Source organism: Bubalus bubalis, chromosome 13, assembly GCF_019923935.1.
Source record: "Bubalus bubalis isolate 160015118507 breed Murrah chromosome 13, NDDB_SH_1, whole genome shotgun sequence".
Lineage (NCBI taxonomy): Eukaryota > Metazoa > Chordata > Mammalia > Artiodactyla > Bovidae > Bubalus > Bubalus bubalis.
This window is the reverse complement of record NC_059169.1, coordinates 53,321,411-53,338,992: the sequence shown is the minus strand read 5'-3', so window position 1 is coordinate 53,338,992 and position 17,582 is coordinate 53,321,411. Positions and strand designations below refer to the sequence as shown.

Genomic DNA, 17,582 nt, shown 5'->3' with positions numbered 1-17,582 from the left:
ATCTCAAGATGTTAGAAAAAGACCAACAAATAAAGAAAATCATAAAGAAAAAGCAGAAATATATGAAATAATTAAGAACTATATAATCTAATATTAAAAAGGATAATATCACAGCCAACTTTGGTTTATGCTATGAACATGAAGTTGAAATCAATGTAATTCATCACATTAGTGGTATAAAGGAGACAAATTATGCAATCATATTAGACGCAGCAAAAACAATTTAATAAAATTCAACATCCATTCACAATAAAAGTATTTAGCAACAAGAAATAAAGGGAATCTCTTTAACAAAGAGTAAATATACAAAAATTAATTGCATAAGCAACAAACAGTAAGACAAGGAAACTTTTCAAAAAATCACTTACCACTGCACTGAAAAATCAATAACACCTAAAAATCAATTTACTAAAACATAAAAAGTTATAAAACAGGATTTCTCTGGTGGTCCAGTGGCTAAGACTCCTTGCTCCCAATGCAGGGGGCCTGGGTTCCATCCCTGGTCAGATAATAATTTGCATGCTGCAACCAAGAGTTCACAGGCTGCAACTAAAGAGAGCACACCTGCAGAAACTAACAACAAAAAACACCCCACACATCACAACTAAGACCAGGTGCAGCCAAATAAATATTTTTTAAAAAGAGAGTTGTAAAGTATTATTGAAAAAATTAAATTAATTCTAAATTTATCCACAAATTCAATGCAAACCTCAATAAAAACTCAAAAGTTTTTGTGTGCAAGGAAACTGACAAGTTGATTCCAAAATTTACAATGCATTGTTAAAGAATAAAAAAAGATTTGCTCAATGAAACCTGACTCCTACATTACACTATACACAAAATCAATTACAAGTAAAGTGCAAACATAAGTCAGAAAGACAAAACAACACAGCTTTCAGAAAAAAAAAGAATATTTAGAGTAAGGAAAGCTTTCTCAAACCAGACATTAAAAGCACTCAACACCAAGACAAAGATTAACTCTTCCTACATTAATCATATTCTATTTACCAAAAAGACATAGCAGGAAAAGAGATTTACATGACACCACTCACAAAGGGTTTGAATCCAGAATACAAGAAATCAATAAAGACAACTCAGTAGAGATCTGAAAGGGCAGTTCATAGAAGATAACCAAATGATGAATAAATATATGAAAAGACGCTCAATGATTTCAACGCCGATTTCTAATGTAAAATCCAGAAAAATATAAATTATAAGTAGGAAATACCAACAAATACACCACCACTACTGCTGAAAATATAGACTGATGATATCAAGTGTTGACAGGATGTGAAACGAAAGGAATTCTCATAAGCCAGTAGTAGTAGTGTAAACTGGTACTACTTTTGAAAACAGTTTCTTAGAGCTGAAGACATATGCATCTTGTCCTCCAAGGTGTATACCTCCCATTCCTAGGTATATAGCAATACAACCGAGAGAAACATTTGTGCACAATACACCAGGAGACATGTCCAGTAAAGTTCCTGGCCTGTTAGTCACTCAGTCGTGTCTGACTCTTTGTGACCCCATGGACTGTAGCCCACCAAGCTCCTTTGTCCATGGAATTATCCAGGCAAGAATACTGGACTGGGTTGCCGTTTCCTTTTCCATCAGTAAAGTTCACAGAAGCATTATTCAAAACTGGAAACCACTCAGGTGCCCATCAAAAGCAGTAGAAAAGATAAAACTGTAATATATTCATACAACTGAATACAGGTGACCCTTTAACAACATGGGTTTGAACTGTGGGATCCACTTACATGCAGACTTTTTTCAATAAATATATTGGAAAGATTTTTAGGGATTTTCAACAATTTGCAAAAAATTGCAGATGAACCATATATAGTCTAGAAATGTTAAAATAATTAAGAAAAAAGTATGAAAAGAATGCATGAAGAATATGCAGATGTTGGTCTATTACTACAAGAGTATAAGATGAGTGACAGTTAATGGAAAATTAATGTGTTAAGTTTTCTTAATGTGTTATAACTCTGCTTTCAAAGAATTATATCATTCTTTTCTAATTGGAGAAACTGAATATTAGCCTATTATTCAAGGTAAAGGATGTCTTTAAAAATGTAAGTGTTTCTCATACTATATTATAAATAGGACTGTAATACTGTATGCCATAAAAATTTTCTAATGATTTGTTCTTTAGCGTCTAGGTTAGACTGCTGTGCTGTGCTAAGTCGCTTCAGTCATGTTTGATTCTTTGGAACCCCATGGATTGTCCATGGAATTCTCCACGCAAGAATACTGGAATGGGTTGCCATGCCTTCCGCCAGCAGATCTTCAGTCGTGGCTGACTCTGTGCAACCCCATAGACGGCAGCCCACCAGGCTGCCCCGTCCCTGGGATTCTCCAGGCAAGGACACTGGAGTGGGTTGCCATTTCCTTCTCCAATGCATGAAAGTGAAAAGTGAAAGTGAAGTGGCTCAGTCGTGTCTGTCTTCGAAACCCCATGGACTGCAGCCCACCAGGCTCCTCCGGCCATGGTCTTCTCCAGGCAAGAGTACTGGAGTGGGATGCCATTGCCTTCTCTGACTGATTACACTAGGCTACCATAAAACACTGAATCATTCAACTTTTTCACATTATCTTTTCATTGTTGATGTCAGTGTTAGTAATACATACAACACCTACAATGTTTTATTTAAGACAATATTGATGGTTCTGACAGGTAATTCATCTTGTAAACAAATGATGTAAATAGGGTAGGCAATACCATTAATATATTTTCTCTTCCTTACAATTTTATTAATATTTTCTTTTCTTTAGTTTACTTTTTTATTAAGAATCCTCCCAACCCAGGGATCAAACCCAAGTCTCCCACATTGCAGGCGGATTCTTTACCAGCTGAGCCACCAAGGAAGCCCTTTATGAGAACACAGTATATAATATGCATAACATACAAAATATTTGTTAACTGTTTACACTATGGTAAGGCTTCCCTTTCTGGTAAAAAAGCTTTTAGTAATTAGGCTTTGAGGGAGTCAAAAGTTATACTGGCTTTTCAACTGTGCCGGGCCAAGCACTCCTCGGCCCGAGTTGTTTGAGGTCAACTGTACTAAGCAGCAACCAAAAAACACCAAACTACAGCTCCAAAAGAAGGGATTAAACCTCACAAAGATGTTACTGAGCAAAAAAAGCAGATGCACACCAAACAAATAAAATGAGATTCCACTTAAAGGAAAAAGATTTTAAACATGGGGCTTTAGGTGCAGTTCCTACAATCCTTCGAAGCTAACAAGAGAAAATATTGTATTAAGAAGTGAATCATCTTAATTGTGAAGACATTACCGTCTTAACTATTTTCTGAATATCTTCCACCTTCCTGGCACTATGTTAAACGCAGGTGATACAAAAGTGTAAGATGCTTCACCTCTCACCTCAAGGTACTTACAACGTAATTGGGAAAATTAAATACATAAGAATGTCCCTAACTTCAACTAACAGTAATATTGTCGACATTGGATTTTAGTTATTTATCCCCCACTGGACAAGAGAATCTTTTATGTCAGCAACTGTGTATGCTACAATTCATCTCTATAGCCTCAGGACCTAACACGGCACCTACCAGGCAGTAATTGAAAACAAAACTCTACCGAATGAATGCGCAAAAAAAAAAAAAGGTAGCATACGACAAATGGGAAATGAGAGACAATTAAAAAAACATAGGGAATAAAAAGGACAGGGAAGCCTGGAGTGCTGCAGTCCATGGGGTTGCAAAGTCGGATATGACTGAGAAACTGAACTGAAAAACACAACACACAGAGGACCATCGTGTAGGGCCTTTGGTCGCCCTACACCTATTTACTAAAATATATTATCTTCCCATTGCCCATCCTTACATCCACTCACCTCCCCCCAGCCCACAACTGATTCACTCACTTAACAACCTCATACACATTAAGCAATTACTGCATGCTAGGCACCGGATTCAAGTGCCAGCGTTAACAAGTTAATAAAGAGCACAGTCTCTGTACTAAGGGATTTCACAGTCTAGCAGACCACCAACATGTAAAGAATGAAGTCTTGAAATGTAAAACAGAGGTCTACACAAAGTTTCGTAAGGGCACAAACGGAGGAAGCACCTCACTCTGGGGGGACCAGGGTCAAACAAGACACTGAGCAGGGTTCCCCACGAGAGATGGGGCGCGGCGAGGACACTCGGTTCTCGGAGCCGAAGACGCCGCCCTCGCGCCGAGGACGGCGGCCTAGGAGGGAGCCGCGATTTCAGCGCCCCCGCGGCGTGGACCTCCGCCACACCGCCTCCGGAGCCCCCTCTGCGCGGGCAGCATCACCCCGGGCCCGCACCTACCCCTTCAGTTTTCATGTCCAGGATCTTCTCCACTTCGAACACATTCTCGCCGTCCTCCTCGCTGTCCCCGCCGGCCTCTTTTCCTTTCGCGGCCGCGTCCTTCTCTTTGCCCCTCGCCCCAAATCCCTCTCCTTCGACTGCAGGCAACTGACCACTGCCGTCGGCACCCGAACCAGTAACTGTAGCCACGCTCGCTCCTTCCGCCTCCGCCTTCGCCTCCGCCATAACGGACCTCTCCAAGCTGCCAGGAGAGGGGCCGCTACGCGCGTCCCTCTCTCAGCCCCGAATCCCGGTCAGTCGGACGCGGTTAACTGGAAAGCGCCAATGGCGGGCTCGGGACCGAGTTGCGACGCGCGCGCGCACAACAAACACGTAAACGCTGGCGCGCCTCGGCCCTGCACCGCCCACAGGAAGCGGGTGGGCGGGCCAAGGGGGGAGGTGCCTTGGGCGGAAGGAAGAGCCGTGACGTAAGGCCGCGGCGAGAGTCTCGGGCAGCGTCGGGAGGCGGGGCTTGAGGGACTTGGGCATCGCGGTGGGCGGGGCCGGTAGCGCCGTGGGGAGCTGGGCTTGCGGGAAGCGGGCGGGCAGTGGAGCAGACGGGCCAGAAAGATACCCGGCGAAACCTCTTCCCTGGCCGAATGCTGTCCAGATACCGGGATTCTTATCTGGGTGATGTAGCTAGGATAAACGCCTAGGATCCAATCAAACGCAACTCATAGTGCTGTTACGGGAGTAACAGCTGTTAGGGGAGTGCTGTTTAAAGATAAGGAAAACGTTTATTTTCCAAGTTCTAGTTGGGATTCTTCGCCCCCTCCCCTCCCGGAAAATCAGAGAACGTGATAAAAAGTAATTTGCCCAGGTTATAAGTGATTGACAAAAAGTGCCCCCCCCCCCCAATGAATTCTCGCCCACAGTTCAGTTCAGTCGTGTCCGACTCTTCGCGACCCCATGGACTGCAGCACACCAGGCCTCCCTGGCCATCACCAGCTCTCGGAGCTTAATCAAACTCATGTCCATCGAGTCAGTGATGCCATCCTACCATCTCATCCTCTGTCGTTCCCTTCTCCTGCCTTCAATCTTTCCCAGCATAAGGGTCTTTTCCAATGAGTCAGTACTTCGCATCAGGTGGCCAAAGTATTGGAGTTTCAGCTTAACCATCAGTCCTTCCAATGAATATTCAGGACTCATTTCCCTTTAGGATTGACAGAGTTGGATCTCCTTGCAGTCCAAGGGATTCTCAAGAGTCTTCTCCAACACCACAGTTCAAAAGCATCAATTCTTTGGTGCTCAGCTTTCTTCATAGTCCAGCTCTCAGACTACTGGAAAAACCATAGCCTTGGCTAGACAGACCTTTGTTGGCAAAGTAATATCTCTGCTTTTTAATATGCTGCTAGGTTGGTCATAACTTTTCTTCCAAGGAGTAAGCATCTTTTTATTTCATGGCTGCAATCACCATCTACAGTGATTTTGGAGCCCAAAAAAATAGTCTGTCACTGTTTTCCCATCTATTTGCCATGTAGTGATGGGACCGGATGCCATGATCTTAGTTTTCTGAATGTTGAGTTTTAAGCCAACTTTTTCACTCTTTCACTTTCATTAAGAGGCTCTTTAGTTCTTCTTTGCTCCCACAGTAGTTAGGTGAAATATTTTTCTCTTTGAATTGCAAATAAGCAAATAGACACTTTGTGGCAGTGGAGCTTTTTCTTTAACCTTGAATTTTGTTGATTAATATAAATGCACAAGGTGAGAATTGTGAGCGAAGTCTTATTTGGGGTAAAATGAGAACTCTATGCAGATGACAGGCTCTCTCCAGCACTGGAGGAACTGCTCCAAAGAGGTGGGGCTCAGCACAGGTGTGACTTCGGTGAAGGGGGTACTCACACTCAAGCACCTGCTTTGGCAGAGGGCCGCTGCTAGTTGCTTGGAGCAGATGTCCTTTTTAATGACTTTAGTGCTTTTCTAGGTATGAGGAGGTGTGAGAATTGGGCTCATAAAATCTCCAGAAAATATCTATCTGAAGCCAGTCCTGCGAGTTTTTCCCAGAGCACAGAGCCTCATTCTTGATCCTGGCCCCAAGTTCCTTTTAGGAGGTGTTGTAGGTCAGAGACTGCAGTGACTAATGACCTCATCCTTGTAGAGGCAGATGGCAAGTGACAGTTTTTAGTTGACAACTTAATTTACAAAATTAACTCTTTTAAATTAACAGATTACGACTGATGCAGCAGATCTTTGTGCTGGCTCGCTAAGAGCATCCTAGGCATTAGGAACATAAAGATAAATACATCACAGCCTGCCCTCCAGGGACTCTCAGCCTCTAAAGGACAGCAATTCTAATAATTTGAGATATTTACAATATTAAATAAAATATTTTAAATAAAATAAAATATTTAAATTATAATTTTAAAAAATATTATAAAGCAACATTAGTTGATAGAGACAGCTTATTATTTCAGAATTCTAGCTAATGAGAAGAAGGAAATAAAATAGAGAATCACAATATTTCTTAAAATGATTCAGACGACAGCATCATTAGCTGAAAGACTGATAAGGAACTGGATGTCAAAGTATATCTCTCCACAGATATATGCTGGTTGTAGGGAAACAACTTCATATAGGAAACCTGCTAATCAATGTTAACATTATTAAAGCAGATCAACCAGACTTCATGGTTCAGGTTGACAAAAACACTGATCCTTAATCTCCTCGGGACTACAGATTTAATTCCCAGTTTACAGGAAATATAGGGAAAAAGAAATGGACACAGTCAGACATATCCGAATGTGAGACATCCGGAAAGACAGCAAGAGGGGAGAGAAGACTGTTCTACATGTAAAAAAATTGACAAAATACTTTAAGTCTTGATGGGGGTCATTACACTATTTACTCTGCTTTTATGTATTTTTGAAATAAAAACTAAATACATACATTCCCTGTAAAAATGTTTAATTTTTTTAATTTCAACTTTTAAAATTCAAAGTGTGTAAGACAGAAATAAAGTTCCTATTCCACAAAGGTAACTAGTTTGGAATATGACATTATAGATTTCTATCTCATAAACACCCATTTATATAACTTTTAAAATGAGCTCTATTGCATATGCTGGGTGATGGCACTATGTATATATGCACACATGATACCTGCATGTGTCAATGTGTCCATGTTTCTGTAAGATTAATTTCTATAAGTACAATTCCTACCAGTGGAGTTTATAGGTCAAAGAGGGTAGTGATTTAATTTTTCCTCCCAGTTTTATTGAGATATAATTGACATATAGCACAGTATAAGATTAAGATGGCAGCAGCATGATCTGACTCTCAAACATCATGAAATGATCATCACAGTAAGTTTAGTGAATATCCACCACCTCATACAGATATAGAGTAAAAGAAGAAGAAAATCATTTTTTCTGTGTGATGAGAACTCAGGATTTAGTCTCTGAACAACTTTCACATGTACTATACAGCAGTATTAAGTATATTTTAATGCTGCATATTACATCCTAGTACTTACTTATCGTGTAACTGGAAGTTTATACCTTCTGATCACCTTCATCCAATCTCCACCCTCCCCCAACCTCTGGTTAAAAAAAAAAGTCTGTAGTATTAGAATTTTTATCTAAAAAAGTTTTTTTTGGTTGTACTGCTTGGCTTGTGGGATCTTTGTTCCCTGACCAGGGATCAAACCCAGAATCACAGCGTTAAAAGCTTGGAGTCCTAACCACTGGACCACCAGGGAATTCCTTGAAATTTTTATTGTATAGTTGCTTGTTAGTTCACTGAAACCATAGCCTTTTTCCATTTATTTTAAAGTGATTGCTATACTGAATAAAATCATAATTAGATTTCATTATAGGCATCTATTATATCTGATTATCATATACATGAGGCATGAGTGCATGTTAAAAGACAAGTGCGTGTGCGTCAGCCTTGGCTGTGCTTAAGGAGCCTGTGAGGAGGGGAGGCGGCGTCTCTGGGCAGGATCCCCAGCAGCTGCTTGGTGGCGGAGTCCCAGTCTTTACCCAGCTCCAGCCGCTGGCAGATGGATGGGTACTGCCCTTCGGTTCTTCTGAGCCACTCACTGGCTTTCTTTATTTTCTCACAATCCCAGGGAATATTCCTAGATTAAACACATCTTTCCATCAATTTCAGAATATAATTACATACGAAATGTCATGTGGTGCCAAATCTAGCACATTATATCAGACAAAATCTGTCAAAAATTAAGATACTTAATAAAAGCAGTTCTTTTTTTTTTCCTCTGACGTTTTGTGAAAGTTCTTCCACCTGTCTGACATGGTGCATTTAACTTATTCAACTACTTGGAAACAGAGTAGTCCCCTCACTGCCCAGCTTCCCCGAATGTGACACACGTTCTTCTCGCTCCAGGACAACTACAGCTTCTCCGGCCCTTTACATGTTTGCTTGTCATCTCCTTTCTATTCTTCAAGGACAAGCTTGATGCTATTTTACAAAGGCTTTCATTTCTCTCTCCTTTTTATTGTCCCAGGAATTCTCAACTCCATTATTTACTTGTAAAGTACCTGAGAGTCACCCAAGATACTGGTATATATCTAATTTTAGCACACAAATGAGGAACAACTTACTTGTAAAATGTGCATAACATAAAAACTTCAAGTTTGTGTCCAGAAAATGGTGTCAATTATTCAAACTAAAGACTCAGAAAAACTGTGGGATCGCTCATTAGTATTAGTTAGCTACTTCCTCATTGTTTTGTTGTCTGCTAGAACTTGCTAGCAAACAAATGGTGATATATACTAAAGAATATGGGGGAAACTGAAAACCTGGAGAATTTTCTCCATCTTCCCCGCCTCCCCATGAACTGGGAAAAGGCCATCAGAGTAGTGTGGTGGTTAAGAGCTGGGTTCAAATCCTGCCTCTGTGATCACAGAGCACTCACTGGTTGTGATATTGGTTTTTTGTTGTTGTTGGCCACCTGTCTTGTGGGATTTTAGTTCCTTGACTAGGGATTGAACCCTGGCCCTCAGTGGTGAACCTGCAGAGTCCTAACCACTGGACCACCAGGGAATTCCCTAGTTGTGTGATATTGTTACAGCTTTCATTTATCACTGGAAGTCTGTTTCTTCAGTTATGACAGTGATACAAGATCCTATGGGTTTGCTGTGGGGATTAACAAAAAGCATGAATTTAAACTTTAACAGTCTCTGGCACAAAGTTGGCAATCAATAAATGTTAGCTAAATATGATGACATGAACATACTAAATAGCTGGCATACCCAACATGGTTAAAAAGACCCACAGTTACTAACTACTGAAAGCAGCAAGATGATTTTAAATATTCTCACGAATCCAGATGGCCTCTAAATTTTGATGGTTCTACTAAAATGAAAATTTTGTTCATATACCTCCAAGCAACGTGCTACTGCATTGTTATGTACATCATGAAGCCGAAAATATATAAAAGCTTTAAATATGCATAAATACGAAACAAAAATTCCTTAAAATATTGTTATAAAGTGCCAACAAATAATTTTGCCCACACAATAACAGTGATAGGGTAACAGCATGGGTGTTATGATGTGTGATGGAATATACTTCACCGTTTTTCAAAATCTTCACTTAATAGTTTGTGCCACTACAATTCAAAAGGAGACTCAAAGTTATTCCAGTGGCTATCATAATTGGAAAAGATTTAAAAAGAGGAGGTGGCTCACTGGTTGTGCCTGTAAATCAAACAGTCCCTTCCACTAGTTCTTCAAGGTATTTTTCCAGATATTCATTTAAAACATGTTGCTTACATATAGTAAAATGCTCAGTTAATTATTTTATGAGTACCTCCTTTGTGTCTGATGCTGTCTGTTGCTACTGCTGCTGCTGCTGCTGCTAAGTCGCTTCAGTCGTGTCCGACTCTGTGCGACCCCATAGATGGCAGCCCACAAGGCTCCCGTCCCTGGGATTCTCCAGGCAAGAACACTGGAGTGGGTTGCCATTTCCTTCTCCAATGCATGAAAGTGAAAAGTGAAAGTGAAGTCGCTCAGTCGTGTCTGACTCTTAGCGACCCCATGGACTGCAGCCCACCAGGCTCCTCCGTCCATGGGATTTTCCAGGCAAGAGTACTGGAGTGGGTCGCCAGTGCCTTCTCTGGTCTGATGCTGTTGGGAGTAGAGAATTTATTAATTTATTTATGGCTGAGCTGCGTGGCTTGTGTGATCTTAGTTCTAAGGACAGGGATTGAACCTGGGTTGTTGGCAGTGACTGTGGAGTCCTAGCCATTGGACCAGCAGGGAATTCCCCAGAAGTGGAGCATTTAATCAGTCCTTGTGAGAAGGTACAAGTAGATTTACTTATTTATTTTAGTTTCGTCTATATTATCTCTAAGAGATGAGAACTTTTTCTTAAATGTGAAACTTAAAAATAGTTATGAATATTTTTAATATCACAAAATATTCAGGTAATGTTTAAATTTCCCTGTCTTTTTTTAAAAGAAAAAAGTACAATGGGTCTCGTTCAAATCAGGATCCAAATGAGGGCTACGTTTGCCTCCTTTCAAACGTCCTTCTATTTTTTTTAAATGTCCTTTAATTTATAGGTTTCACCTCTCCTCTCTTTTTTCTCTTGCCATTTATTTCCTCATATTCCAGACACTGCTGACTACATTTCCATGGTATAATTTAACATGCTCAATCTCTGTTCTCTGATACCTGGTCTTTATTAGATAAAAGATTTACACAGTTTCAAAGTCAAAATCATAAAACAAAGTACATGAGAAACCTAACTTCCATCCTGTCTCCTCCTTCTCCCCCAAAGAAAATATTTTATTAGTTTTGTTAGTTTTCCCCTTATCTTGCCTTTTTTGAAAAAACAGTGTGTATGTGTGTGTGCATATGTGTATACACACAACACTGTACCATATGCATGGGTACAGATGCAGCTTCGATGAGCGAGCAGGGTGATCATACCTGCCCCCAAGGCCTCCGTGGTACCAGGCATCAGCCAAGGGCTGGGGCCCCAGAACTTGTCACACACTTGTCACACGCTGCCACATTTGAGCATAAAACTTAGGGAGGCCCCAGAATTCTAAATCTGAACCTGGTCTTCTAGGTGGTTACAAAGTTGTATTTGTTGGAGTAGAGCTTTAAACATATTTAACTGAAGGTTTAATAAGCATATGAATCTCTATTTGTATGCTTGTCCCAGGCCCAGGAAATGTTAGATTTTCCAAAAGCACATACAAGCCATGTGCTGTAGTGAGAGGAGCACTGAACCAGGACCCAGCAGCACAGTAACTCTCTGAGCCGTTTCCTGTGAAAACACTGTCTGACCCGCACACAGTGGCAGAGCTCCGGTGAGAGGCTCCCTTGAACAGTTATCTCTGTGCTTATACTTCGCTGCAGCTTCTTACAAGGTAGTTAAGAAATGGCTGAGCCTTTTTTTTTTAACTAAATAATCCATCTTCATCTTCCACATCCCTGCCCTCCATACACACACTTGTGAACTACAGCCTTGAAAAAATGTTTTCAAATAGGAAATAGTTGTAAAATAGTTACTTCCAATTACTTTGTAAAAACATAGCTGATTTGTAATTGCTCAGCATAAATTACGATCCACTTTTATTCAATGTAAAAGTGTTTAAAAAAATTGTTACTCTCCAGTTCCCTTTCCCATTGGATCTGAACCCTGGTCTCGGTGGCCATAAAAGCTGTGCTTAAAGTGTCTGCTGTAGAGCATGTGGGCTAGTTTCAAAGAAGGTTGAATTCTCTTGGAACTTGTTGCCTCTACCCCTTGTAAAATAGGATCATCTTAGCCTTAAAGGGAGACTGTACGTGAAACTGGTAGTTGGTGTAGTAACTGCTGACTAGTATATTTGTATTTGGGAGGTGTTTATCAATAGCTTTCTTGCCTCCTGATCAATATTTTTCCCCTTCAGATCTGTTGCCAGTAAAGCTGTTTTCATCTATGTGGATCTAGAGTTGGGAGAGAAGCACTCCATGAAAAGGCAAATGAGGAGACAAGATGCTCTTTTAGATGGAAACACTTGTTTTGTTTGTTTTTGCTGACACTGCTACCTGGCATATAAATGACCAATAAAAGACTCACAGATGCGAAAAAATTTGTTAATTTTTAAAGATAAATTCAAAGATGATTTCAAAATGTAGAGACTTATTATACACAAAAACTTAAAAAAAAAAAAATCATTCCCTATTTACTTCACTATTTTCTGGAATAAAAAAAATATATAAAGACAAATTTTCCTTTAGCCTTATACATAATGCTTTAGGACTTGGGGTGCTATTTATGAGCACCTAAAGTTGCTTCCTGGCCTGCTCTCTACCCGTGTCTTGCTTATTACAACAAGAAATCCACTGAAAGAGTTTGGTTGCTAACTAGGGTACCTAATAGGAATGTATTTCCCCATAGCCTAAACAATTTCTTTTCTTGATTAAGATAATTCTGTGGGGAAGAGGGGCATCATTGTTAATTTAGGAATTACTCTCCATAATTATTACACTGGATCCACAAAACAGTACAATAAAAACCTGGCCGACACACATACACTTGCTATAGCTTCTTTTGCTCATGATGAAAACAAACAAGATGAAACAAACAGGCTGAGGGCAAATAAATAAGCAAATATAATAAAAGAAATGACTGAAAATATAAATGAGTTAAAGTCACCTGGGAAAGGAAGCATCGTCTAGTCTCATCAGCGATTTGACAATTATTCCCTCCTGTTCCAACTTGGTGCGAAGGAACTGCAGCACTAGAAACGTGGCGATCAGGTCTAGAAGTCGCTCTCTTCCTCTTACACCTGGAAGTGAAGCATTTGTTTATGTCTGTTAGAGACACTGCATCCCAAACGGTACCTGTTTATAACAGTTCTGTTGAAGAATTACATTAATATTACTATTAAACCATAACACATGAGCACATCACAAAACTCTGTAATACTTAACAAGGTCCTTAACTAGCCAGCTATTTAAATAAAAAAGGAGGGCAACTGGAACAAGGGTTTATCATAATATCCTGATGGTTGTTAGGAAACTGAATTCCATCCAGAGTCCCCCCTGCACCCTAACTTTCCACATAACCAGAGATGTGCCAAGTTCATGGAAAGAAATTTAGTTTCTAGGCTCCTGCTGCAAATACCTCAGGGGGATAAACCTAAGCATACAACAGATGAACAACTGATACATTGATTAGACCACTGTATTAATATCAAATTATTCCTAAGTGATCAGTAGTCTTGGAATAGACTTTCTAGCACTACTGGTGCCTTGGGGGCCCTGTCAGTAAAACAAAATTTAGATAATTTTCATGTTCCTGTTAATGCTCTGCTTGACCAGAAGCACTACATACTCAGGCAGCCAAGCCTGCAACTGTTAAATCAGCTCCCAGGGTCTCTGCTTCTTTTTTTGTTCCTGGGTCTTTCTGAGAAGTCGGATATGCACCAGTCAATCAGAGGCGCCTCCTGTCCCCTGCTGCCCCCTCCTATAAAAGCTAGCAGCCCCCTTCCTTACTGTGCCTTCTCTGGGCTCGAGACTGGAGTCTGCCTGCTTTATGAAGTGTGAGATTAAAAACTTTTTGCTTTTCAAGATCAATATATTGCTCTCTTTGATGATTTTAACAGTACATACAGGTAACCAGTGTCCTTATCCAAATCAAGATATTTTACTCTATTATGAAAAATACCAACATTGAAAATGAATGCTTATATCTACTGAGCCCAGAAATTGACCCATTTTTATTTTCTAAATGCAACCTATGTATTTGAGATGACTTTATACAAATATTTTGGTTTTAAATATTGTTACTTTTCCAATCCCAAACTTTGTGAAACCAAACTTTCCACATCTTTTTGGGTTCAAAATAAGCCACCCCAGAATCTACCACTTTGGTGAAAAGCTAAAGGCAATCAACGCTTAGGAGACTCAGGAAAAGCTTTTTACTACATCCCCCACCCACAACAGTCTAAAATAAATTAGGAGAGGGGCTATAACAGGAGGAGAGCTGTTGCCAGTCTTCCATCAAGAGACTGACCGCCAGGCAGTGCAAATATCTGTCTACCACACATTCTGTCCCCTCACCTGCCCGTAAACTGCCCATTCCCCACCCTCCAGGGAGCCCTACAGCCCCTGTCCCTCTCCCTTGCTCAGCTGCCTGGCTGCCTTTTGAGTCTCATATGTTTCTTTGGCTCCCATACATACACGTACATATGCACGTATGTAATTCAAGTTGTTTCTCTCTTGTTAACCTTTAATTCAGGGGAGTCTCAGCCAAGAACCAGAAGGGTAGAGAGAGAGTTATTTTTCCTCTCCTACAATCTTCATCATCATTAGAGTAACAAGAGAAAGAGACAACTTGAATTACATACATGCCTATGTACACGTGTAGTTTCCCAGGTCAATTAACTGTTTCCAAAATGTCCGATACGTAGCACTGTTTGCATCACCACAACATAGTCACTCAATGGTTTTTTAAAAAATATCTGATGCCTACAGAAAAGTAGAAAAAACAATATGATGAATATCCCCATCACCTCATAGCTTATCTACTCTTAACAGTTTTCCACGTTTTGAATTTTTCTCTTTTCTTTAAAAGAAAGAAAATATTTTAAGTTAAAGCCCCCCTTGTATACGTCCTCCAATCCATCCACTTCCACTCCAACCTTCCCTCAGCTTTTCAAAATAAACACTCTTCTGATCTGGGGACTGACATTCCTGTGACGTACACGGCTTTTGAAAGTGATCGTCTATGACTATGAATAGTTATATGCCAAGAAAATGGACAATTTAGAGGAAATGCCTGCAATGTGGGAGGACCTGGGTTATGTCCCTAGGTTGTGAAGATTCCCTGGAGGAAGCATGGCAACACACTCCAGTATTCTTGCCTGGAGAATCCCCATGGACAGAGAAGCCTGGAAGGTTGCAAACCATGGGGTCGCAACAAGTCGGACACGAGTGATTGACTAAACACAGCACAGAGGAAATGCAAAAATTCCTAGCGATATATGATCTTCCAAGACTGGATCTCCCAAGTGCTGTATTCAATATGCCAGCAAATTTGGAAAACTCAGCAGTAGCCATAGGACTGGAAAAGGTCAGTTTTCATTCCAATCCCAAAGAAAGGCAATGCAAAAGAATGTTCAAACTATTGCACAACTGCACTCATTTCACACGCTAGCAAAGTAATGCTCAAAATTCTCCAAGTGAGGCTCCAACAGCATGTGAACTGAGAATTTCCAGGTGTCCAAGTTGGACTTAGAAAAAGCAGAGGAACCAGAGGACAAATTGCCAACATCCACTGGATCATACAAAAAACAAGAGAATTCCAGAAAAACATCTATTTCTGCTTTGCTGACTATGCTGAAGCCCTTGATGATGTGAATCACAACAAACTGTGGAAAATTCTTAAAGAGATGGGAATATCAGACCACCTTACCTGCCTCCTGAGAAACCTGTATGCAGGTCAAGAAACAACAGTTAGAACCAGGCATGGAACAATGGACCAGTTCAAAATTCAGAAAGGAGCACGTTAAGGCTGTATATTGTCACCCTGCTTATTTAACTTCTATGCAGAGTACATCATGTGAAATGCCAGGCTGGATGAAGCACAAACTGGAATCAAGATTGCTGGGAGAAATATCAATAACCTCGGATATGCAGATGACACCACCCTTATGGCAGAAAGCAAAGAAAAACTACAGAGCCTCTTTATGAAGGTGAAAGAAGAGAGTTAAAAAGCTGGCTTAAAACTCAACATTCAAAAAACTAAGATCATGGCATCCGGTCCCATCACTTCATAGCAAATATATGGGGAAACAGTGAGAGACTTTATTTACTTGGGATCCAAAATCATTGCAGATGGTAACTGCAGCCATGAAATTAAAAGACGCACACGAAGAAAAGCTATGACAAACCTAGACAGTGTATTAAAAAGCAGAAACATTACTTTGCCAACAAAGGTCTGTCTAGTCAAAGCTATGGTTTTTCCAGTAGTGATGTATGGATGTGAGAGTTGGACCATAAAGAATGCTGAATGCTGAAAAACTGATGCTTTTGAATTGTGGTGTTGGAGAAAACTCATGAGTCCCTGGGACTGCAAGGAGATCAAACCAGTCAGTCCTAAAGGAAATCAATCCTGAATATTCATTGGAAAGACTGATGCTAGAGCTGAAGCTCCAATACTTCGGCCATCTGATGGGAAGAGGCAACTCATTAGAAAAGACCCTTATGAGGGGAAAGACTGAAGGCAGGGGGAGAAGGGGATACAGAGGATGAGGTGGTTGTATGGCATTACCAACTTAAAGGACATGAGTTTCAGCAAGCTCCAGGAGGTGGTGAAGGACAGGGAAGCCTGGTGTGCTACAGTCCATGGGGTCACAAAGAGTCAGACACGACTGAGCCACTGAACAACAAGAAGGCTGAATCAGGAAAAAAAGTAGAAAATATCAACAGATCAGTTATCAGTAATGAGACTGAATTAGGGGGGGAAAAAACACACCAAAATCCTCCCAACAAACAAAAGTCCAGGACCAGACAGCTTCACAGTGAATTCTAGCAAAACATGTAGAGAAGAGTTAAGATCACGGTTCAATATGCACACACTGATCAATGTGTTCAACAAATCGAGGAATAAAGATCATATTATCATCTCAATGGCTGCAGAAAAAGCTGGATTGCTTATTAAACATCTTATTTTTTAATTTAGGCATTTATCTCTATGAACTTCTTAGAACTGCTTTTGCTGTATCCCATAAATCTTGCTATGTTGTATTTCCATTTTCTCTTTTCTTTTCCATGGGATTTCCTAGGCAAAGATACTGGAGTGGGTGCCATTCTCTTCTCCAGGGGATCTTCCTGACCTAAGGACCAAACCTGCACATCCTGCATTGCAGGCGGATTCTTTACCGCTGAGCCACCAGGTGACAGAGGAGCCTGGCAGGTTACAGTCCGTGGGGTCCCAAGAGTTGGACATGACTTAGCAACTAAACAACTATAACAACCACCACAATTTCCATTTTCATTTGTCTTAAGGTATTTTTTAATTTCTCTTTTGACTCATGTTTTCTTCTGTAACATGTTGCATAATCTCCATATATTTTTCAATTTTTCAGTTTTCCTTGTGTCCTGCTAGGACTTTCATGGTTTTACATTTGTTCTGGTGGATCCTCTGAAGGCTTTGCTTTAGGCCTTGTTAGGGTGGGACTGTTCAGTTTTCCCCCCCTCATCCTGTCAGACAGTCCTTGATCATGATATACAGTCTTTATGGCTCTTCTAGGGTTT

The 17,582-nt window shown here is 40.5% G+C and overlaps 2 protein-coding genes across 10 annotated transcripts in view; both read right to left on the bottom strand.

Moving 5' to 3' along the window:
- Positions 1-4,754, bottom strand: part of MPHOSPH8 (M-phase phosphoprotein 8) — a 43,689-nt gene extending 38,935 nt beyond the window's left edge. Inside the window, exon 1 of one of the 3 annotated variants that reach the window (XM_025262781.3) lies at positions 4,322-4,754. In XM_025262781.3, the coding sequence (XP_025118566.2) occupies positions 4,322-4,546 (225 nt within the window). In that variant the 5' untranslated portion in view covers positions 4,547-4,754. The remainder of the gene's footprint in view (positions 1-4,321) is intronic. The other 2 variants (XM_025262780.3, XM_006046085.4) reach the window with 2 other exon arrangements.
- A 2,493-nt stretch (positions 4,755-7,247) lies between these two features.
- Positions 7,248-17,582, bottom strand: part of PARP4 (poly(ADP-ribose) polymerase family member 4) — a 74,728-nt gene continuing 64,393 nt past the window's right edge. For 6 of the 7 annotated variants that reach the window (XM_006046086.4, XM_025262778.3, XM_025262776.3 and 3 more), the window contains 2 exons: positions 12,976-13,108; positions 7,248-8,437 (listed from right to left, as the gene is read on the bottom strand). In XM_006046086.4, the coding sequence (XP_006046148.3) occupies positions 8,242-8,437; positions 12,976-13,108 (329 nt within the window). In that variant the 3' untranslated portion in view covers positions 7,248-8,241. Of the gene's footprint in view, positions 8,438-12,974; positions 13,109-17,582 lie in introns of those variants that run through there. The other variant, XM_044927276.2, reaches the window with a different exon arrangement.